Source organism: Stegostoma tigrinum, chromosome 38 (genome assembly GCF_030684315.1).
Source record: "Stegostoma tigrinum isolate sSteTig4 chromosome 38, sSteTig4.hap1, whole genome shotgun sequence".
NCBI classification, from domain to species: Eukaryota; Metazoa; Chordata; class Chondrichthyes; order Orectolobiformes; family Stegostomatidae; genus Stegostoma; species Stegostoma tigrinum.
The window spans coordinates 20,786,175-20,809,369 of record NC_081391.1 but is presented as its reverse complement, the minus strand read 5'-3'; the positions used below and the strand labels follow the sequence as shown (position 1 = coordinate 20,809,369).

The following is a 23,195-nucleotide window of genomic DNA, read 5'->3' as shown; positions in this document are numbered from 1 at the left end:
CTCCATTTGTCTTTGAATCCTGTTTGAAAATGAATACTTCTATCTGTCAGTGGAGGTGAATTTGCAGCCTGTTCTTAATATAACAGGATATACTTATAGGGGCAAGTCAAGGGATTAATGCAGACTGACAGTGTTCCTTTTGCTGTAGAAGTGCCTATGCTGGCTCTACTAGATAACACCAATACCCTGCCTTCATGTGCTATCCAAATCATTCAATGGACCAACTGAGCCTACCTCCTCTGCCATATTCTGCAGGCTCTATTCCACTTTCTAATTATAATTAGTATCCCCAGTGTGGAAACAGGCTCTCTAGCCCAACAAATCCACACTGAACCTTGGAGCAGTCTTGCTATGACCCATCTCACCTCTACCTCCCTGACCACTATGGGGCAACTTAGCATAGCCAATCCACCTAACTTACATGTCTTTGGGTTGTGGGAGGAAACTTACACAAGGACAATTGTGAAAACTCCTCAGTTGCTTGAGGGTGGAATTGAGCCTGGATCCCTAGTGTTGAGACAGCAGTGCTCTCTGATGAAGGGTCTAGGCCTGAAACATCAGCTTTTGTGCTCCTGAGATGCGGCTTGGCCTGCTGTGTTCATCCAGCCTCACATTTTTATTATCTTGGAATTCTCCAGCATCTGCAGTTCCCATTATCTCTAGTGCTATCCACTGTGCTGCCCATTTTCAGATTACTTGCTGTTTTGTTTCCATTTCTCTCTCTCTCCTTGCATCACCTTTGCTACTTTCTTGTGGGTTGGACACTCTCTTATATTAGAATGAAATGTAACTATTCCTGAAAGCATTTGTCCCTGCAACTTTTGATCACTGACAAACCTTGTGAATTCCTTTAGTGGAAGGTGATCACTTTCAGTAACTTAGGAGCTACATCAGTGTATGTCAAACAAAGCACAGACTCTGAAATAATGGTCTTAAACCTAGTAGCATCTGTGCAGAGAGTTCACTAGAACTTTGTTTAGGTCCTCCAGCTTTCCATTGTATATTGAGGTTCAGGTGTAACTAGAATTCTATTCCTCTCTATCTACTTGCAGTTATCTATCTTTGACTGGGATGATGTTGCCCTGCGTCACTTTGCTGAGTTCTTGAAGGAGCAGTCCCATGAGGAAAAGAACATGCTGAGAAACTGATGGCATTCAGAATAAACGTGGAGGCAGAGTCCTCCTGCAGGACATCAAGGTTAAATTTGCTTCAGATATATTCAAAAAATTCTGAATTGGGTTTAATGTAGCAATTGTATTATGATTGCTTGTTTGTGTAAATATGCAGTTTCTTTTATTCTTTCAATTGAGAGAAATATCTGCCCCTTTGCACCCCCTCCAGAAGCCAGAGCAGGATGAGTGGGGCAATGCAGAGAGCTCTGCAGATGGAGAAGGATGTGAACCAGACTCTGCTGGATCTGCACAAACTGGCCTCTGACCACACTGACCCTCATGTGAGTACTTGGATGAGGGACTACTATCCTTGATCTCTCAACTCTTGCTTGTGATTCTTTTTTGGTTTTGGGTGAAGGACTTGGGATCAATGCACACTTTGGCACAAAAACCTTCAATAACTACCAGTTGATGATCCATTCTTCAAAGGGACCTCCTTTCCAGAACTTGAAACTTTGATTCTTTCGTTGGCCACTAATTAGTCATCCATCTCTGCTTTCTAGCTGTGTGACTTCCTGGAGAGGCATTACTTGGATGAGCAAGTGAAGATGATCAAGAAGCTGGGAGATCACATCACCAACCTGAAGAGACTAGGAGCCCCTGACAATGGCATGGGAGAGTACCTGTTTGACAGGCTCACCCTGGGGGACAGCAACTGAACTGACTGCAGGGAGCAAGTTTAGTGTTATGTACTTGTATCAGTGAGACCTTGTGGTGCTGGGTGATCTGGCTTTAGTGAAATGCTCAATGACTGTCTGAATAAATTGATCAGTTTAGACTGGAGTCAGAGTCCTGTCTTTTCATGGTTGTTCTTGGTTTTTCTCACTCCAAGGCAAGACAGTGCTCTAATTTGAGCCAGTGTGATTGTTCTATCATGGAGCTCACAACACTTCTGTCAACAATTTTATTTGCCAATCATTTGCATTTCTAGTACACTCTTCTTTCTTGGAGAATTTGCCTGGCAAACCTGATGATGAATTTGATTCTTTTCTTACTGAATAGAAACTGCTCTACCTTTTACCAGCACTTGCAATATTTGGCTGGCTTCCACTAACAAACAAGACTAGCTCCTCGAATATTCCAGGGCAAGGGATGAGTTTCTCAGGCATGGCCTCAATAGTGAGGTTTTTAGGTCTTCCTGACAATGCTACTTGCCAACTGAGTGAACTGTTCCAGAGTAGCACAAATCACTGCTTTCGCCACTGTCCTGAACAAGCAGTGGCCCCCTTTTGGGAGGGGATGAAGTAGGTTTTATCTCTTTTGAGAGAGGGCAGGAATTGGCTGGGGCAAGCTTTGTCCTTACACTTAGTGGAGTATAGATCTGTGGGATGTTCAGAATGATATCAATGAAAGGCAAACTCACTTTTACTAGGTCACGCCTACAGACTATCTCAGTAGTGACTAAGTGATACAACATGCAATCACACGGTTTTTTCCTGGAGGACTAGTCCTTGCTCAGAAGTGCCCAAAAGAAACAACAGATTCAAGGAACTAGGACTAAGACCTTCCATCTGATCCAAAGGGGCCAGCATCTTGAGTCTCACGTGTCAATTGCCATTATCACTCAACACAATGACTCGAATGTCCTATTTTTCTGCTTGTCATAGAATACTCTGTACAGATTTTTTTTAATTCAAACTTAGTATTTTTGCACTGACCTCTCATTTCTAACCTGTGTTGCATTATAATCTCTTCTTGTAGAAGCTTTGATTTTAAAAGACCTCTGGTCAACTGAAGAATTTGTGGTCAAATTGGATCCTTTGAAAGTCCAAATTCATTTGCTTTGGTACAAAGGATGGACAGATAAAGAAGTGGAATGACTTGATCGTCCCTTGATTGTTTTGCCCCCCCTCTGCCTGGAGCCATTATGAATTTGGGAACCTCATCCAAGGTCTGGTCCTCCCAATCATCTGATCTAGGACTGAACCAGTTTTGAACTGACAGTTGACATTAACACCTGGGATCTCACAGAAACTGTCACCCAAGGTTTAAAAAAAATGAGAGGGGGAGAAGAGAAATTGTTAGGAGCAATGAGAATAACCTGGAATTCACTCTCTGAAAGATGGTGATACTAATTTTAAAAAAAAATTGGATTTACTCAAAAAAGCAAAGACATTTGCAATGCCATCAGGAAAGAGCAGGGGAATGTAAGGAGTTACATAGTTCGCACAGGCACAGCATGAAATGGCCTCCCTTTGTGTTCTACGATCAATGGTGAGCCACAGACTTAGAGAGCATCAACATTCTCATCTCTTCATGGTATGTAGCTAACCCAGAATATGTATTGCCCATCTATAATTATCCTTAAGATTGTGGTGCTGAGCTCCCGCCTTCAGCCATTGCAGTCCATGTGCTAAGCAACAATGTCCTTAGGGAGGGAGTTCCCAGATTCTGACCCAATGACACTTCAGGAACAGTGACATATTTCCAAGTCAGGATGGTGAATGGCTTGGAGAGAGACTTGCAGGGGCTGGTGTTCCCATGTATCTGCTGCACTTGTCCTTATAAGGGATACAGGCCTTGGATTTGGAAGGTGCTGTTGAAATGGCCTGGGAGAGTTACTCCTGCGCAACTTGGTAGATGGCACCCAATCACTGGATGGTGGGAGGCAATGTGGATGGGATGTGAATAAAATGGTTGGCTTTGCCATGAATTTTGTCAACATTGTTGAGTGCTGTTAGCTGCTGTAACCAGTCAGGCAAGTGGAGTGTATTCCATTAGTCTCTCCTGAGGAAGGGTGACCGGACCCAAAATGTTAACTCTGATTTTTCTTCAGATGATGCTAGATCTGCTGAGCCTTTCCAGCAACTTCTGTTTTTATTCCTGATTTACAGCATCTGCAGTTCTTTCAGTTTTTATACATTATTCTGTTGTTTATTGCCTTGTGGGTAGCAAACGGGCATCGGTATCAGGAGGTGAGTCATATACGACAGAATTCCTAACCTCTGAGCTCTCCAGCCACAGTGTTGAAAAGGATGGTACAGTTCAGTTTCTGGTGAAGCCAGTTTCATTCTTGCATGATATGGGCATTGCCAGGCATTTATGATATGAATATGAATTGCCATTTATCAGACCAAGCCTGGATGTCATTTAGATCTTGCTCCACATAAACATGAGCTGCTGTACTATTTGAGACATGAACGTTGTGTAATCATCGGGGAACCTCCCCTCTTCTGAATGAATGATGGAAGGAAAGTCATTGATGGAGCAGCCAAAGATGATTCATTATTTCAGATTCGAGTATTCCTCTGCCATGTTGAAATTTGATCAGAAAAGGACTCATTGAACAAGCAACATTAATGGCAGAAAAGGATCATCTGCTCCATTGCGTCTGTCCCCAAACCTGCTGTAACCAATGGGAGACAGACCTATGGGTGACACTGGGTTCAGTCATGGTCACTCGCTCTCATTCTCACCTTTTTCATTTCTGTCCAGTGGCTGGTTTGTAAATTCAACTTGAATTCAAGACTGTTTCAATCCTTTCAGTGTTGTATTGGCTCACAGCTCCTCATGAGTAACAAATGTGACCAGAAAAGCTGCTTCAGCAAAAATAACAAGTTATCTCAAAATTCAAAGGTGTGGCTCCACAGGGTTAAATGGGGAGTCACTTGAAGATTCTGAAGGTCAGACTGAGTGACATCATCAAGCCTAATTTTCCAAATTTACTGATAATCCAAATCTCTGGCTCTGCATTTCAGCCCCTCCCCGACAACGCTGTTTCCTTTATTCATTGGTGCCTGGATTGGTGAGGGATTCCTGGTGGTGATCCCTGATAGCCGATCAACGTTGGTGATGCCCTTCCCTGTTTGAGTGCAGGATGCTCCCAGGAGTATAAATATAACAACCTGCAGGTGAGAGGCTCAGTTCTAGAGTTGTCTCCAGGTGATAGGGAGCAGGAATAGTGAGGATGGCCTCCCAAGTGCATCAGAACTATGCTAAGGAGTGTGAGGCTGCTGTTAACGAGGAGATCAACGTGGAGCTCTGTTCCTCCATTGTGCACCTCTCCATGGTGAGCTGTCTTCCTGTGACTCTCCTCAACTTTTTTCTCCAATTGAATAAAATAACTATTACACTTGTTTAGACTGTTGGAGTCTGTGAGGGGAAAAATTTAAACAGCGAATTACTCCTAGTGATTTAGAGTGACTCAGTTGCTATTTGTCATATCTCCTCTATTCAGTGTAAAAAAAAAAACCAAAGTAACAATCATTACAAAGGCTGTACTTGTGGTAATGTCCTTCCTATTGGGCTTTCGAGCCGAGGTCCAACTTCTACCTGCTCCAGATCTTAGAATAGGAATTTTTAGTTTGTTTCTGAGCACGTGTCTGAATGCTTTACTTTCGAATAGTCGGGGAAAGGAGTTCTCAATGGGATGACTGATCAACACAAGGTGGTTATGTTCTTGATTTTTTTGCTACTTTTGAAATACTGAAACTTCCTTTAGAATTGTTTATCTTGCACATTAGCCTATTGTGGGTTCAGCATATTAGAATTTTGACAGATGGCTGAGTTTTTCTTTTCTCCACCTGTAGTAGAAGGCATTTGTCCAGTGGTTTAGTTTGATTTGTTGCAGTCCATCTGAGATGAAACTTTACTATTTCCAAAGACTCGGTGAACAGTGTCTCACTTTTGATACAAAATGAAGTCTAGGCACTCCTGTCAGCTTTTTGTTTAGAGGAACAAGTGAGTTCAAAGTTATAAAACTAGCTGCTATTTTTCTTCCGCAGTCCTTTCACTTTGACAGGGATGATGTTGCCCTCCGTCACTTTGCTGAGTTCTTCAAGAAGCATTCCCAGGAGAAGCAGGAACAAGCTGAGAAACTGATGGCATAACAGAATAAATGTGAAGGCTGAGTCCTCCTGCAGGACATCCAGGTTGTGTTTAATGGAATGACTTGCCTCCTGCCTGGATTACCTTTAGTTTTTCATAAATTTGTTTGAAATGAATTTTAAAACAGCAGTGTGGAGGTGATGGCCTAGCAGTATTATTGTACTATGAATCCAGATAACAGCTGAGGGACTGGGGTTTGAATTCCACCACGGCAGATGGTGGAATTTGAATGCAATAACTTCTGCAAAGAAGCCTAATGATGGGTGGCTCAGTGGTTAGCACAGCTGCTTCACAGTACCATGGGCCCAGGTTCAATTCCACTCACAGATGACTGTGTGCAAATGCCACACAGACATTCTCTCCCTATGTTTGTGTGAGTTTGCTGTGGTTTCCTCCCACAATTGCAAAGATGTGTGGCTTCGGTGGATTGGCCAGGCTATATTGCCCTAGGGAGTGTAGATTAGGTTGGTTCTAGGGGATAGGCCTGGGTGGGATGCTCTGAGGGTCAGTATACACTTGTTGGGCTGAAGGGCCTGTCTCCACACTGTAGGGATTCGATGATGACTGTGCATTTGCTGCCAATTGTTTGGGAGGGGGGAACCAAATGGGTCACGAATGCCCTTTTTAGTGAAATAAGCTACTATCCTTACCAGGTCTAAACTACATCTGACTCCAGACATGCAGCAATGTGGTTGATTCTGAACTGCCCTCTGGGCAATTGAGAATGGGCAATGAATGCTGACTAGCCAGTGATGCCCTCATCCTGTGAGTGAATTTTAAACAACAACTCTACCTTGTGACCTTTGTTCACTGTAAACATTAAAGATAATTCAGTGTTTCTCTCTCTGTTGAGACTGAGGTGCTTGTTCTTTCTCCTGTCCTCCCTCCAGAAGCCAGAGCAGGATGAGTGGGGCAGTGGTCTGGAGGCAATGCAGAGAGCTCTGCAGATGGAGAAGGATGTGAAACAGTGTCTGCTGGGTCTGCACAAACTCTCCTCTGAACTCATGGGCCCTCATGTGAGTTTCTCCTCTTTAAGAAGTTTTCTTTCCCTTTCATGCTTGCAATCCGGGAAAGCACTATCAGGAATTACAGGAGAAATTCTTTCCAAAGCTTGGAAGCAAATGATCTTCCTGTGCACTCGAGCAGAAAAGATTTTTCTCAACAGCCATCTGCACACTGTTAAAACTATAACAGTATCACCTGAGTGTACCTCTCCATCAGTCTGGCTGGGTGATGGTCACATCTGAAATGGAAGATTACTTTCAAATAGCTTTTTGATTCTGTAGAATAATTTTGACTTTGTTTCTCCTGCTGTGTGACTTCCTGGAGAGGCACTACTTGGATGAGCAAGTGAAGACTATCAAGAAACTGGGACATCACATCACCAACCTGGAGACACTGGAACCCCCTGCGAAGGGCATGAGAATACTTGTTTGACAAGCTCACCCTGAATTGAGTGGGCTCAATAAACTGTTTGTACAAGGTGACTTCATTCGAGTGAAAGAATTTGGTTTGTGCCCTGAACAGAACTAAAATAGTATTCATGATCAAACTGAGTACTTCATGTAATTTCACATCATTTGGCTCTTGAATGTTCTGGCTGTTTTGCATCTGATTCTGTTTAGTCCTTAAGCTTTTGGTCTCATCCTAAAGCAATAACAACCCATGTAGCTAGCTGATATTTGAAGTAATTCTTGTTGTGGAATTTCCATGGCTGCTTAAGCTTTTTGATTTGGAAGCAATGCTCGTTCCCCTGATGGTTTTGTCTTGTGCTGAGTGGAATGATTTTTAAGAACAACCTCTGGTCCACAAATCAATCAACAGTCTACATGTTAAGCACCTAACTGGTGCTCTGTCCCTGGCAATGATTGAATCTCTAAAATTTAAAAGAACAATGGACCCTGAAAATACGGACAAAATCAAATTCCTTGGATTGGCTCAACAGGTCTGGCAGTGCTTCAGAAAAATCCGTTCTGAATGGTCCCCAGCTGAAATATGGACTGATTTATCTCTACAAATGCTGCTTGACCTGGTTTTATTTCTAGCAAAGGGTCTTAGTTAATCATTAACATCTACTGACTGCAGTCGGTTCGAGTTCCCCCAACAGGAATAAAAATGATCACAATTGCACAATACACTGTTGTGACTGCTTTTGGGTGATTGTTAGCTCATTGTTTCCAAGGTAGGGAATTCAGTTTCTCTGCCGGCAGACTTTCTTGCTGCACTATCAAGCCTGCTGTTTTCCTTTTCAGCCCAATTTTAAAAGAATAAAGAGGCAAAAAGTAGGTGAGTGACTGTTCTGAGTTAACAAGGTGTAGAGCTGGATGAATACAGCAGGCAGAGACACATCTTCATTTTCTGAAGAAGGGTCTAGGCCCGAAACGCCAGCCTTCCAGCTGTGTTCATCCTTTTGTTATCAATGACTGTTCTACGAACTTCAGAATGCTCCACTTAGCACTTCCAACAGCTTGAATTGGATGAAAGGTGGGGCAGCTAAGAGCTGATGTGTGACACTCACATTTCCCAAGTAAAACTTCTTGATCAAGGGAGAATTAGAAATTAAATAAGCGATTAATTAAGCGATGAGTTACATATGAATAAAATGTTAAAGCCAACTGCACTTTAAAGTTGCAGAGCTGGGTCAAACGTTCTATTCAAATTTCCCTGTGTGCAAACTGTCTGAAATAGTGAAGTTGTTTGAAGAGATGTGACCAAACTGACTGATGTAGCTCATAATCCAGACTTGGTTCTGCGTCATAGGACAAAAGTACTTTGTTTTATTAAGCACCACGCCAGAAGGGCATTTCTAGTTGCATATCAGCAGTTCCATGCAGAATTCTTTTTTTAATAGTGTGTGGTAGGGGAGAACAGACAATGTTACAGTTATGTTTGAGGACAGATGCCTCCTTGATGGGGATTGTCAGGAGATCAGTGAGGGAATAGAAATAATGACCTTATCCATGCATTTGGGGTGTGGAGGAGAAAGAGTTGCCAGACAAAATCAGGAACTACTCCAGAATCTTGACAGCCTCCAGCTCACAGCAGAGCTTGATTGGCAAAACAGCCACGAACATTATCTCTTCCACCACTGAGTATCAGAGGATGCTACTGTGGTAGGAAGTTGGGGCAGTTAATTGGAGGCAACACACTGGATTGTGGAGGGGACAATATTCATGATGGTGGGGCAACTCAACATATGAATGGGGTGGGGGGTTGGAGACTGTAGTCATTGGAAGACATAGGTTACTGTGAGAAGGAAATCATCAATATTCACAACCGTCCTGCCTTTGATGGGTGGGGGAGCGCGTATTGTTACTGAGCAAGATGGTTGGCGTGACTGAGCTATAAGGCAGGGGCTCAGTGGTCAATATTGATAGATAAAGCTGTCATTCAAAGAGGTGTGTGGGCATCTTTAAAAGCTCAGTGCTGATGGCACAACAGGGTTGCAAGGATCATGGAGGTTCAGCTTGGAGGTACCCGTGACTATGTCTCGTGTCACGGGCAACCTATATTACTTGCCATACTTGTGCGACTCATAGATATATGCTGCAAATGAAAAATGGCTGAGACAACACCCAAAGTAGGTGGAGTAACTTTTGTTTATTGTCTGAGCATGAGAGCCCGAATTGTAATTGTTAATTCAAGGCTCCTCAGGGTCTATTGCTTTAATCTGGTGCTAGCAGTGTACAGATAGAGGTTGTCGTCATCGTCATCAGCAATTACTCACTAACGAGCATGATTGTCCATCTAGGAATTTCCATGTCGTTGGTGATGTGTTCTTTGGGTCCTTGCATGGTTGATGAGCCTGACCCTAGAGCCACATCTCCAACCACATTTGGTGGGTGTTTCTGGGAGATGGAAATGGTCCTTGACCTTGAGATCACTGGCATTCCTTTTTCATACTTCCTCTTGCTGACAGGTGTTCTCAAAGAATTATTTCCCTTCATATTGGAGGTTCCTGCGGGTCAGTTTCTTCTGAGTGAGGGTTTCCCAGGTATTCCTTCAGGTGCATGACTTGGACAAGACATCCTCTAACGTGGAAATGCTGTTGCACATCAGCACACATGTGTTCCTGGACAGAGCATAGATCCGTTTTTAGTGGCAATAAAACCCAGATGACTGGGGATCTCCGTATTCTGCGGCCTTCATCCTTCTTCATGGCTGTCGATGCGTCACAAACATCTTTTGTCTGAATCGCTACAGCGGGCTTGTTTTGGACTGCTTTTGTCTGGTTCCTCCCCTCTGACCTTACTTTCATGGGTGACCCTTCCAGGAGTATGTAAACACATGCAGTGTCACGAGCAGTCTTAACCATGTCACTGGTCAATGAAGATTGAAGACAGTCATCTCTGTATAACAGAGATAATCACAGGTGACCTTAAAAAGTGGCATCTGTGGCATCATAAAGATATTCCAAGATCTGATATGTTGCATAAGGGCAGACAACTGAGCACCCATCATCTTGAACTGTAAACATTCACCAGCATGCTTTTCTATGCTATATTGTCTTTTCGGGGTAACGTAGGGTGTGAGGACAAGGTATCAGCAATCACACTGCACCTATAACCTCCTACTTTATTCGCATAATATGACTTGTACTGTATGCATTGAAAAAGTCCCACTATCATAGGTCCTTGTGGAGGTATCGCCTGATTTTAGCATTCCTTTTTGAAGTCCTTCGTGTCCCGATGTAAGGATGCCAATGCTGAGCGTCATTTGAGAGTGACCGAAATGCTGTTAGCCCACTTTGCTAAGGACCCGTTCTGTTTCTTATATTCTCCACATAAGTTAGTTGGAATTGTGGCTGATGTGTCCAGCCATAACAGGGGTTATTGTTGTGTTTGTTGTGGGGCAACAACGATGCGGAGAACCTGAGAACAACAGATTGGTGAACGAGCCCAGGATCAACAGCCACTTCGAGTGATCTGCTGAGCAGCTCCACATGAAGCCACCATAGTAGAACGTCCCTGAGCATTTACAAGAGCGTCCCTCTGTGTAGAAGTTTTAGGGATGGCTGTAATTGATATTTTTAAGAGGATTTATGGATTTGACAGGGTAAATAGAGAGAACCTGTTTTTTCTCAAAGGTCATCTAGGAGTTTTCCATCTTTGAAGCTGTTTCCTCCAGATTAATATGTTTTGAACAGGGTAGCACGGTGGCTCAGGGGTTAGCACTCACCTCACAGCGCCAAAGGCCCCGGGTTCGATTCCAGCCTCGGGTGACTGTCTGCGTGGAGTGTGCACATTCTACCCATGTCTGCGTGGGTTTCCCCCCACATTCCAAAGATGTGCAGGTTAGGTGGATTGGCCATGCTAAATTGCCCATAGTGCCCAGGGATGTTCAGGTTAAGTGAGTTAGACATGGGAAATGGGTCTGGGTGGGATGCTCTTCGAAGGGGCAGTGTAGACTTGTTGGGCCGAATAGCCTGTTTCCACACTATGGAGATTCTATGATGCTCACGGACTGCACTGTCTACCATCGGCCAAATGCTGCAGAAATTCCCCAAAGCTCCTTTCGCCAAGACCTTCCAAAACCCCAATTAATTTGCAAATGACAAGGGCAGCAGCTACATGGGAACACCACCCCCTGTGAGTTCTACTTCAAGACACTCACCATCCTGACTTGGAAACATAGCCCCATTCCTCCAGTGTGGATGGGTCACAATCCTGGAATGCCCTCCCTAACAGCACTGGGGATCTGCCTACACCCCAGAGGCAACAGCAAGTCAAGAAGGCAAGCCACCACATTCTCTAATGTTAGGCCTGATCTCAGAGAAGTTCAAATATCTCTGGATGGAAGTTCGTTTGTGAAATTGTCAAGTTCCAGTCCAGCCATATCTGGAGTGCGCAGTTCTGGCAGATTAGACCCAAATATGGTTATGCACAGAATTTCTGGAATGAAACTAGATATAGAACTGGTTAAATGATGACAACAGTTTGTCCAAGTCCCTCTGTATAGAAGGTTAAGGGATGGCTGTAATTGATATTTTTAAGAGGATTTATGGATTCGACAGGGTAGACAGAGAACCTGTTCCTTCTCAAAGGTCATCTAGGACTGAGTGTGGAAAAGGATTATAATCTTCACATTAGAATTAAATCATTCAGAATACTGTCAAAAACAGCTTGTTCGCACAAAGGATAATAGAAGCATGCACAAGCACATGCACATATACACAGGACGAATGAAATATTTCAAATATTTGATTGGTAAAATTTTATTGGGTAAGGTTTGATGTTGGCAATCACTTTCTAATTACAATCTGCCAAAAAATGTAAGTAATGCATTTTGGTGGAAGAAGCATGGAAAGACAAAATAGGCTTGATATGGCAAATCTGAGGTAAGAACAGGATCAGAGGGACTTTGGGTTTTAAGTATGTGATTATCTAAAAGGGGCCAAGCAGGACTCAGCTGCTATGAAGGAGGCTTTTGTGAACCTTGTGTTTTCAAACAGAGGATAGAGAATAAGAGCAAGTAATTGATGTTACACCTCGACAAACCATTGGTTCAACCCACATTTGTAGTATGATGTACAGTTCTGGTCATACAATTTAAGGAAGGACATTGAAGCCCTGGACAGAGTTCAAAGGAGATTTATGAGAATGACACTAGGAATGAGGAATTTTAAACACCAGGAAAGATGAAAGAAATTGTGTTAATTCTCTTTGGAGCAGAGATGATGAAGAGATGACCTTATTGAAGCGATCAAAGTGATGAGCAATTCTGTCAGGGTGAAGGAGGATATTCTGTTTTCACGAGCTGATATGTCAGTGACTAGGGGTCACAATATGTTCGTAAGGGAGCTCTGAGATGAGGAGAAAGCTCTTTATTCAGAAAGTCTCTGATGAAGGGTCTAGGCCCGAAACGTCAGCTTTTGTGCTCCTGAGATGCTGCTTGGCCTGCTGTGTTCATCCAGCCTCACATTTTATTATCTTGGATTCTCCAGCATCTGCAGTTCCCATTATCTCTTATTCAGAAAGTTGTCAGGATTTGGAATGTGATGCCTGCGAGAGTGACAGAGACAGATTCCATAGATGGTTTCAAGAAAGAGCTGAATGTATCTTTGGAAGTGACAAATTTCCACGGCTACAGGCATAGGGCTGGAGAGTGGGTCTAGGTGGGTAGCTCTTTCGGAAACCGATACAGACATGATGGGCTGAATGGCTTCCTGCTGTTATAAATCCACAATGTCCACCCAGGAAATTCTGAGAGTTTGGGGAGGGGTTTTGTACTCCTCTCAGTGGGCACCTGTACAAGGCACCTTTAATGTGGGAAAGCTGTTACACATCAGCAGAGACATGGTCCTTTACACAAGGTAGACCCAGTTCCACAGGCAAAGAAATGTTGACTGGGGATCCCCCCACTGCTGACCTTCACCCACTGTCACAGCCAACGATAGCACACGCCTATCTTCCACCTGGATGGCCGCTGGGGGCTTGTTTTGCATTGCACTTTACCAGGACCCTCCCCTCGATCGTACCTTCCTGGGTGGCCCTGCCAGGAGGTGAAATCCTCTTCAGGTATCACTCTCAGAACCAAAAGAACACTCGAGGCTCTCCATCACTGCGAGGTGACAATCCACAGGCAGGAGCTGGAGGCAGGGAGATGCTGCTCAGGTACAGACCCACCACAGAATCGGAGAATTGTTATGGCACAGCAGGAGGCCATTCGGTCCCTTGTGCCTGCACCTGTTCTGGTTGTTTTCTAAATCTGCCTGTAGAGATGTTACAAAATCTCTGGATCTGGTATGGACTTGTACCAAGACTTCCTGGTCCACAGCTAGGGACATTACCCCTGCATCACAACACCCTGGCTGCACTGGTTGTACCAACATTGAACCATAGAAAAAAAATTATTGGAGTAGGCCATTCAGCCCTTCCAGCCTGCTCTGCCACTCTATGTGATTGTGGCTGATCGCTTAACTCAATCTCATCTTCCCACTCTCTCTCCATACCCTTTGATCCTTTTAGACCTCAAAGCTATACCCAACTCCTTCTTGAAAACATTCAATTTTTTGGCCCCAACCGTTTTCTGTGGCACAGAATTCCACAGGCCCCCCACTCTCTGGATGAAGACATTTCTCCTCATCTCAGTCTTAAATGGCTTTCTCCGTATCTTTAGACTGTGGACCCTGGTCCTAGAATCCCCCATCATTGGGATCATTCTTCCTGGCTTTGCCCCGTCTTATCCTGTTATACTTTTCTATGACCTATAGTGAATTTCGCACCTTTCTTTCCCAAATCCCAGCACAACAGGCTGAGAAACTGACACCCCTTCCTCATTGAGCCCCTTGTGCAGTCGATCACACCCACCTGAATTTAAAAAGTAAACTTGTCAACCTTTTCCAATCCAAATTAATTTATTTTAAAAAGAATCAAACGAACCATGACCTGATTGAGTGGTGCAGCAGGTTTGAGAGGCCGAATGGCCTCCTGCTGTTCCAATCACAGAAGAACCATCCAGACCTGGCTCACATCTCCACCTCTGATCAGCTTTGCTTAACACACCCACCCCCTCTCTCTAATTGGTGCCTGAATTCATGTGTGACACCTGATTGGCTGTTAGCAATTGTCAGTCATCATTCGTGACACCATTCCCTCGTTGATGTTGGGATGTTGCCCCCCGGAGTATAAATACAAGAGCTTGTGGGTGTGGAAAGGGTCAGTTTTAGAGTTGTTTAGATAATAGTGAAGATGGTTTCCTAAGTGTCTCAGAACTACCACAAGGACTGTGAGGATGCTGTTAACAAGCAGATCAACCTGGAGCTCTATTCCTCCTATGTTTACCTCTCCATGGTGAGCTTTGTGATCCTGAATTTTCTATTTCTGATTGGAGCTCTGATATGATTGTACTGAGTGATTTAGTGTTTTCTTGCTCAATGAATTAGCTTTTGCACATATCTTGTTTGCTATTCTTCCCTGACTGAATCAAGTAAACACACTTAACATTGTAATAAAATGTGAGGCTGGATGAACACAGCAGGCCTGTGTTGAAATTTTAAAGTCAGTTTTCAGTTAGAACTGGCCTGTGGCTGGGAGTCCCCAGGGTGTTGTCACTTGCGGCAGAGCATCCTCTGGTGTAGAGGGATGGGCTGGCTTTGCTTTGTAATTCAACTCCTTCCTTATTGATTTCAACTGCTCCTTATCTTGGAAATGTTCCTTGTGGAAGCTTAGCTTGATTTAAATGCCCAATTAATGAAGTTTTTTTAAAAAGTCCCAACTAACTTAAAATTGGGATAACTACTGGGAACAAGAAACAAAAACAAAGCCTGCTGGATAGGCTCTGCTGGTCTAGCAGGATTTGTGGTGAGAAATCAGTTCATGTTGTTTTGGCCCAATGACCTTTCCTGAGTGTTTTTATTAGATGCTAACTGTGATGCAGCACATTCTTTCACTTGAAATGTGAATGATCTAGAACCAAATTGGTCATGGTTTGGTGTAGAGTAGATCGTAGGACACTGTTTAATCAGGTGAGTGATATGGGGAGCTGGCTGAGATTTCCTGGCACCCTGGTCAACATGCACAGGTCCCTCTATTCAGTAGGACCATGACCTTACTGGCTTCCAGCCCTAAGTGTTTCTGACCATGAGCGCAGGGTTGTCTAATGGCTGTATCCAGCTGTGAACTTCACAGTCCACCACAGCTCACTCATTGCAATGTCTCTCCCTGACACAGGTCAGAGGCTGCAGCTTGTGCTTACTGCCTCTATTTTGAGGGGTGAATATGTCTGGTTTTGGACTCACATCAATGTGACATAACTTTTTTCTCTTTTGGTCCATCTATCAACATCCTGTTGGTGAAAGCAAAAACAGTGATTGGTTAAAGTGAGCCATTGAGACTGACGTTTGCTTCCCACTTTGCAGTTCTGTTACTTTGACTGGGATGATGTTGCCCTGCGTCACTTTGCTGAGTTCTTCAAGGAGCAGTCCCATGAGGAACGGGCACACGCTGAGAAACTGATGGCATTCCAGAATAAACATCGAGGCTGAGTCCTCCTGCAGGACATCAAGGTTGATTCTTGATCTTCAAGTTGGCAGCTCTTTGTGAGCTGACTGGTACATCTCTGTTGACCTGTAGGACTGAGTAAATGCTCTGAATGGTAGGTTGCTCACTGAAACAAAATACACATTCATTTTGAAGGAAATGCCTTTTTCTCTTTTATGTTCCAAGAACAGTAGGCAATTGAGGTGATCCAGAATATTGGAAGGTGAGCAAGTGTGTAAACAAGATGAGGCCACAGAAGGTAAGACTAGATTTCTAGGAGAAGAAAGCAGCAGCTTTCAGCCTTGCTTATCTAGATGTTTCTAATGTTGTTGTGATCAGAACAATTCCAAGGCATAGAATAGCAAAGCAAGGAATTACTTCCATTGGTACCTATTCTCCCAATGTAGGATATGCTTAAACTTGCTCTTTCAGAACCGTGTGAAATCTAGAGGTTGTTTGATGCCAAAGTAAAGTTGGTCTGAAGTACCTCCCTACAATGATGACAGACAACTAACTGATCAGATATAGACTAATGATACAACTGCCTGCTGAGCTGTGCTTTGTTACTGCTTCCCTCCCTCCAGAAGCCAGGGCAGGATGAGTGGGGCAATGGTCTGGAGGCAATGCAGAGAGCTCTGCAGATGGAGAAGGATGTGAACCAGAGTCTGCTGGATCTGCACAAACTGGCCTCTGGCCACACGGACCCTCATGTGAGTTTTTTCACTTCTAAATGAAGGAAAAGCTCTGGTGTACTCACCTGGACATCCAGTTACCTTCTCCCAGCCCCCTGCAGGCTGTTAAAACAGCCCTTCAAAGGCATTACCCTGAGTGCACCTCCACATGGTGGTGATGGTCACATCTGTTGTGGGAGATCACTTTCAGACATCTCTTTTTGATCCTTTTGGATACTTTTGTCTTCCAGCTGTGTGACTTCCTGGAGAGGCACTACTTGGATGAGCAAGTGAAGATGATCAAGAAGCTGGGAGATCACATCACCAACCTGAAGAGACTGGGAGCCCCTGACAATGGCATGGGAGAGTACCTGTTTGACACTCTCTCACTAGGGGAGAGCGACTGAACTGACTGCAGGGAATGGGTACTTATGGTGTTATTCAGTCAAATGGCTCATGTCTCTCATGGTGGTGACCTTGGCTTTATTGTGAAAAGGGCTTTTTGAACTGAATAAAATGCTCACTACCTGTAGTCTGTATGCTTTCTCGGAATAGTACCATCAATGGGATGGAGAAACTGAGTTGGTGGCTGGAAGGGGAGGAGGTGGGGATGGGTGGAAACTAGAATGTGAAATTGGGGAAGTCCATGTTCTGAATCCTCCATGCAGTAGCGTGCCCAGACAGAAGATAAGGTTGTTCTTCAAATGTGCAACAGAGGAGGCCAAGTCTGGATTGGAGTTTAAATGGGCAGTGACTGGGAGGTTAGGCTGGTTGTTACAGACCAGGTGAAGATCCTCAATGAAACAAAAGGCCAATCTTTGCTCTGTATTACCAGCTTAAACTGGTGTTTTTCACCTCAATTAGGAATTATCACTTCAGTGGAGGTTTGTGTGCTATTAATTTAGTACCACTTCAGATTTATGAAAATCAAGGTTAGCCTATTAACCAGCAATCCAGCACTTATAACATAGTCTAACCTAACTTTAATAGACATGAGTGCCTCACCCAAACTTGTCAACTGTCCCAAAGGACTACCCCCTAAACTCAGGAAACTAGTTTCTCTCCCACCCTGCAGCCGAGGAAAGCACTGACTTCCAACATGTGATGCTGTACACTTTGGAGATGAATAGTTTTCTTCTTTAAAGTTCAAGAAAAACAATTCTGTTCAAAGAAACTGTCTGATTTCTTGCCTAATTCCTGTGCTTGGCCTGTGTCACAATTTTAGCTGTGCATCTCCTTTCCTCCCTACCCACCCCTGATCTGTTACAGCCAGTTCCTTGGCAAATGTCCCTTAGCTGTCAATATTCCAGGCAGGATATTGTTAGCTGGTTACAACCCTAGATGAGAAGTGATTTAATGGGAGCCAGTTTCAGTTCACCTGTCAGTGGAACAGCATTATCCATTGATACCTTTCCTTGATCAAATACTTTTGAAGTGTGAAAGGAGCCATTAATCAGGCTTTCAACTGGAAAGGAAAGTGTCAGAGTTGCAGGTAAGGCAGGGGGCTTCCTTCCCTAAAGCACATCAATTACCTAATGGATTTCTAAGGACAATCGCTAGTGGTTTCACAGTCGTCAGTAGATTTGTAATTCCAGGTTTTTTTTTTGTATTGCATTCAAATCCCACCATCTGCTGTGTTGGGATTTGAACCAACCTGCTCCAATCACCAAATAGCCAATGCTTCATCCAAAGGCTGTGCTATACAGCAGAAAGAGTGTAATTCCATGTTCACTCATAGATTAACCCTTTCATGTACGTTATCTTTTGCAACAATATCAAGTAGGAATCTTCCATTTCCAAATCCTTCTGGATTTCCATTGGCCTCCATCACACCACTAACGATTTAAAGTTTAAATGGTGACAGTTTAAATTTGCCCATTTTAACTCGAGAGGATTCTGAAGGGATGGGGGATCCAGATTGAACAGCGGTTCCAAAAAGTGTTTTGGGGATATAACAAAAAGAAACAAGTGCAGGTACAGAGATAGTAGGAGCTGCAGATGCTGGAGAATCTGAGATAACAGGGTATAGACCTGGAGGAACACAGCTGTCCAAGCAGCATCAGAGGAGCAGGAAGGCTTCGGCTTCGGCTTCGGCTTCGGGCCGAGACCCTCCTTTCTGAAGAAGGGTCTAGGCCCAAAACGTCAGCCTTCCTGCTCCTTTGATGCTGCTTGGGCTGCTGTGTTCATCCAGGTCTACATCTTGTTATCTCAAGTGCAGGTACAGTTACAACATTTTCAAAGACATTTGAACTGCTACATGAATAGGAAAGATTTGCAGGAATATGGGTCAAATGTAAGTAAATGGGTCTAGATTAGTTTTGGAAATCTGGCCAGCATGGACAAGTTGGGCAGAAGGGTCTGATTCTGTGCTGGATGACACCATGACTCAAATGGTAGGGCCATTGGGAAAGAATCTGTGAATTGGGACAAATTGGCCAGTTCTTTTTAAAAAAAACAGTAACAGGTAGGGTAGGCTGAATAGCCTCTTTCTGTGACAATGAATACATGAAAAGCTGCCTACAGTTTTGGTCTCATTGGTCATTCAGTGGCACGGAGGGGGTGCAGAGGAGGTTCACTAGGTTGATTCCAAAATTGAGCGGATTACTTTATGAGGAGTTTTTGAGTAGACTGGGACCATACATATTGGAATTTAGAAGAATGACGCAGGGACTTGTAGAAACACGTGAAATTGTGAAAGGAACACATAAGACAGAAGCATGGAAGCTGGTTACACTGGCTGGTGAAACTAGATCTGTGGGGCGTAGCCTGAAATTAAAGGTGAGCAGATTTAGGACTGAGCTGAGGAGGGACTTCTTCACCCAAAGGGTTGTGAGTCTGTGGAATTCCCTGCCCAGTGAAGCAGTTGAAGCTACCTTGTTTAATGTTTTTAAGGCAAAGATAGACAGGTTTTTGAACAGGAAAGGAACTAAGGGTGATGATAATTGGGTGGGTAAGTGGAGCTGAGTCCATGAAATTATTGGCCATGAATGGCTTAATGGGCTAGATGGCCTAATCCTGCTTCTCTTTCTTATACTCTTCTGATGAGCCAAAGTGTTGAAGTAGCTCTAAATTGATTTCAGTCAGATTCAAATTTTCCTTGGCCACATTTCCAGTCGACCAAAAAAGGTCCCATCGAACAAGCAACATCAACAGGCACGAAGAGACCAGCTGTTCCCAAACTCACTGCAACCACCGGGAGACGAGTCGGTGAGTGACACTGAATTTATTCATGTTCACTCCCTCTCATTCCCACATTCCCATTTCTCCGTCCAATGGCTGCTTTGCAGATTCCCTTAAGGCAGCTCAGATTGTTCAGAGCAGTGTATCTGTTTGGCACCATGAACTTCTTCCTCAGCAAATATGAGGAATTGTCATTAAATCCAAAGTTAAGGTTCCAGAGTGTTATCAGGTGAGGCTACTTCAGACTTGCAAAGCATCATTGAACCTGAAAGCAGTGTGATCAACGAGATGAATTTCCCAAACAGCCTTGTAACCCAGATCTCTGATTGGCTCTGAATCTCAGCTCCTCCTCCACATCCCCATCTCCTTTGTTCATTGGTGCCTGGGTGGATGGGCTATCCCTGATTGGCTGCCAGTATAATTGGTGACACCATTCCCTGGTCGAATGCAAGATATCTCAGCAGTACAAATGCCAGAGGTTGTGGGTGTGAGGTTTAATTTGAGATTAGTCTAGGTTATAGTGAGTTGGAATAGTGAGGATGTCCTCCCAAGTGTGTCAGAACTACCACAAGGACTGTGAGGATGCTGTTAACAAGCAGATCAACCTGGAGCTCTATTCCTCCTATGTTTACCTCTCCATGGTGAGCCTGGTGCTGCATTCTGAAATTTATTTGGGCTGTGTTCTGTTACACTTCAATTGATGCCATTTTGTTAGGAATTGGGAGCTGGTTGTTAGTTGTGTCGTTCATGCTTTTAGTGAGGAATGATGTTGAAGTAACTGTTGGTTACTGCACCTGACCTGCATTAAGACCTGATGTACAAAGCCCTTAACTGGGCTCTTGTCTACTCCTGAGCTAGGAAGCCTGGGTTCAAGTTCTGCCTGTTCCTCAAAAACAATACTTTCCGATCCACTCGTTTGGGAGTTTTATCTGGCCCTAATTCAACTAAGGTCATATAACATAGTGGCAACCAAGTTGAAATTCCTAGACAAACCCATTTAGTCAACAAGTAACTGGTGAAATGTTGGGGATTCCCATGGGCTTGTTAAATCTGTTTGAAAGTTGCTCCTTTTATGTCTATTTACATAGAATGTGCTTCACTTCCCCCAAAGAGCTTTAATGCACCAAGCTGCTTTCTAAATCCCCCAAACCCAGTGAGATCCTGTGCCTGAGCTGTTCAGCAGCCTCTTGCACTGACTTTAAAGTTCCTGGCCACATTTTAATGGTTGAGCAAAGTATTAAATCTGCAGGCTAATGGGCAGATGGTCCTCATCTTATAATAGTTTCAGTTATCTGAATACACAGATTTAAGCTGCTATCTTGACCTGAATGAGATTCAGAAATTGTAGAAGTGAAATTGAACCATCCCTGTCTTTTGGCTGCTTTTTGTCTATATACCTGGAGGAAGTTTCAGATTTCTTTGTTTTCTGGTTCTTATTGATTTTAAAGAACAGTCTCTAACAAGCAAAAAAAAAATCCAAATCTAATTATTAAATAAACGTACTGTCATTGGTCTTTCTCTTTTCCAATAGTTCTCTTACTTTGACCGGGATGATGTTGCCCTGCGTAACTTTGCTGAGTTCTTCAAGGAGCAGTCCCAAGAGGAACAGGAACACGCTGAGAAACTGATGGCATTCCAGAATAAACGTGGAGGTCGTGTCCTCCTGCAGGACATCAAGGTTGGTGTATCCTCCTACATTGTAATGACCTGAACTAGATATGGATTTGAAGCTTGAATTCTGCTGGGGTAATGTTAAATGGCCCACGCTATTCCTAGATACCTTTTTTCAATCTCATTGCTTTGCACTTCCCCTTCATTTTTCACTGAAACATCTGTCTCTTCCCTCCCTCCAGAAGCCAGAGCAGGATGAGTGGGGCAATGGCTTGGAGGCAGTGCAGAGAGCTCTGCAGATGGAGAAGGATGTGAACCAGAGTCTGCTGAATCTGCACAAACTCTCCTCTGATCGCGTGGACCCTCATGTGAGTCAAAAATGCTTGGCTGTGGTCTGAAGTCAGACAGACAGCACAGAAACGGACCCTTCAGTACATGCTGCATGTAAGCCCAAACTAAGCTAGTCCCACCTGCCTGTACTTGGCCCACTTCCCTACCAACTGCCCCTATTCATTGTAGTTTTACAATGTATAAAACGACTTGGTTGCTGTTCCTTCCACATGCAAACCACTCATCAAAAAGATGCTTATGTCCTTTATTTCTGGCTCCTTAAATTGCCACCTAATCCTAGAGAAAAGACACTTGCCATTTAACCCTATCTATACTCATGATCTTGTCACCCCTCAACCACCTATGCTCCAGTTGGAAAAACGTTCCAGCCTTTCTTAACTCCACCTTCTATACCAGACAACATCCCAGTAAATCTCTCCTGAGCCCCCTGCAGCTTAATATCCACTGTCTCTCTGGGTGACTGGAACTGCACACAGTATTACAAAAGGTGATTCACCAGTGCTTTGTCTTCCATCAACACCACATTATTTTCTCATTGGTTTTTCTCTCTATTAAACCATCTCGATACCACTAAATCTCCATTTCCAAAGGATGCGAATCTCCAAATGTTTCGGGAGAAATTCACTTGTTTGTTTTTTTTTTATTCTAGCTGTGTGACTTCCTGGAGAGGCACTACTTGGATGAGCAAGTGAAGATGATTAAGAAGCTGGGAGATCACATCACCAACCTGAAGAGACTGGGAGCCCTTGACAATGGCATGGGAGAGTACCTGTTTGACAGGCTCACCCTGGGGGAGAGTGACTGAACTGACTGCAGGGAGCAAGCTGCTTGTGTTTATTACTGTGAAATGTGTAACTGAGGTATAGGGAGTGTGGTTTGTGATGTGCATCGTGTGACACCTGGTTCTATTGTCAAATGTGCAATAATAAATCTGCTCCATATTGGACTGGATTCTTTCTTTCTCTGGGTGGTCTCCATTTATTGCTTTCCAATCTGGACTGCTGACTTGCCAGAATGCTTTGCCGAGTGATCGATGCTGTGTAGTTAATCTGAAACCTGTAACGTGCAATGATGGCCAACATAAGAAGATGGTGTAACTGCCTGGTTTGTGCCCCTGAGCAAGTGTTGTTACTAATCCCCTCCCTACACAGTACCCTGACCTTAATCCTCCTTGGCCAGATGCTGCTGATCTTGGATGGCAGTCCTCGATTGCGACGGACCCAGCAAGGAAGAGCCCTGTTGCCACGAGTGACTAATTTCTCTCGGGTGGGGAATGTGTGGGTTTTTTTTAGTTTTTAAAACTCTCCTCAAACACAAACTAACTCCTTTTATGAACTGGCTGGAGCCATTTTTGGATGTAGAGACGTGTGCGTGTTTCCCCCTACCTCTGGGTGCTGCTCTAA

The 23,195-nt window shown here is 43.9% G+C and overlaps 3 protein-coding genes across 3 annotated transcripts; all 3 read left to right on the top strand.

The window, feature by feature from the left end:
• The first annotated feature begins 1,366 nt into the window (after positions 1-1,366).
• LOC132206579 (ferritin heavy chain-like) lies at positions 1,367-1,831 on the top strand. Its single transcript, XM_059640817.1, has 2 exons — positions 1,367-1,453; positions 1,676-1,831. The coding sequence occupies exons 1-2, from the start codon at positions 1,367-1,369 to the stop codon at positions 1,829-1,831; spliced, it is 243 nt and encodes an 80-aa protein (XP_059496800.1).
• A 14,392-nt stretch (positions 1,832-16,223) lies between these two features.
• Positions 16,224-17,127, top strand: LOC132206532 (ferritin heavy chain, oocyte isoform-like). Its single transcript, XM_059640726.1, has 3 exons — positions 16,224-16,238; positions 16,570-16,689; positions 16,902-17,127. Exons 1-3 carry the CDS (start codon positions 16,224-16,226, stop codon positions 17,055-17,057), a joined length of 291 nt encoding a protein of 96 aa, XP_059496709.1. The 3' UTR covers positions 17,058-17,127.
• Positions 17,128-20,369: 3,242 nt separating this feature from the next.
• On the top strand, positions 20,370-22,646 carry LOC132206594 (ferritin, higher subunit-like). The gene is made up of 4 exons (XM_059640848.1): positions 20,370-20,471; positions 21,362-21,508; positions 21,684-21,809; positions 22,442-22,646. Exons 1-4 carry the CDS (start codon positions 20,370-20,372, stop codon positions 22,595-22,597), a joined length of 531 nt encoding a protein of 176 aa, XP_059496831.1. The 3' UTR covers positions 22,598-22,646.
• The last annotated feature ends 549 nt before the right edge of the window (positions 22,647-23,195 follow it).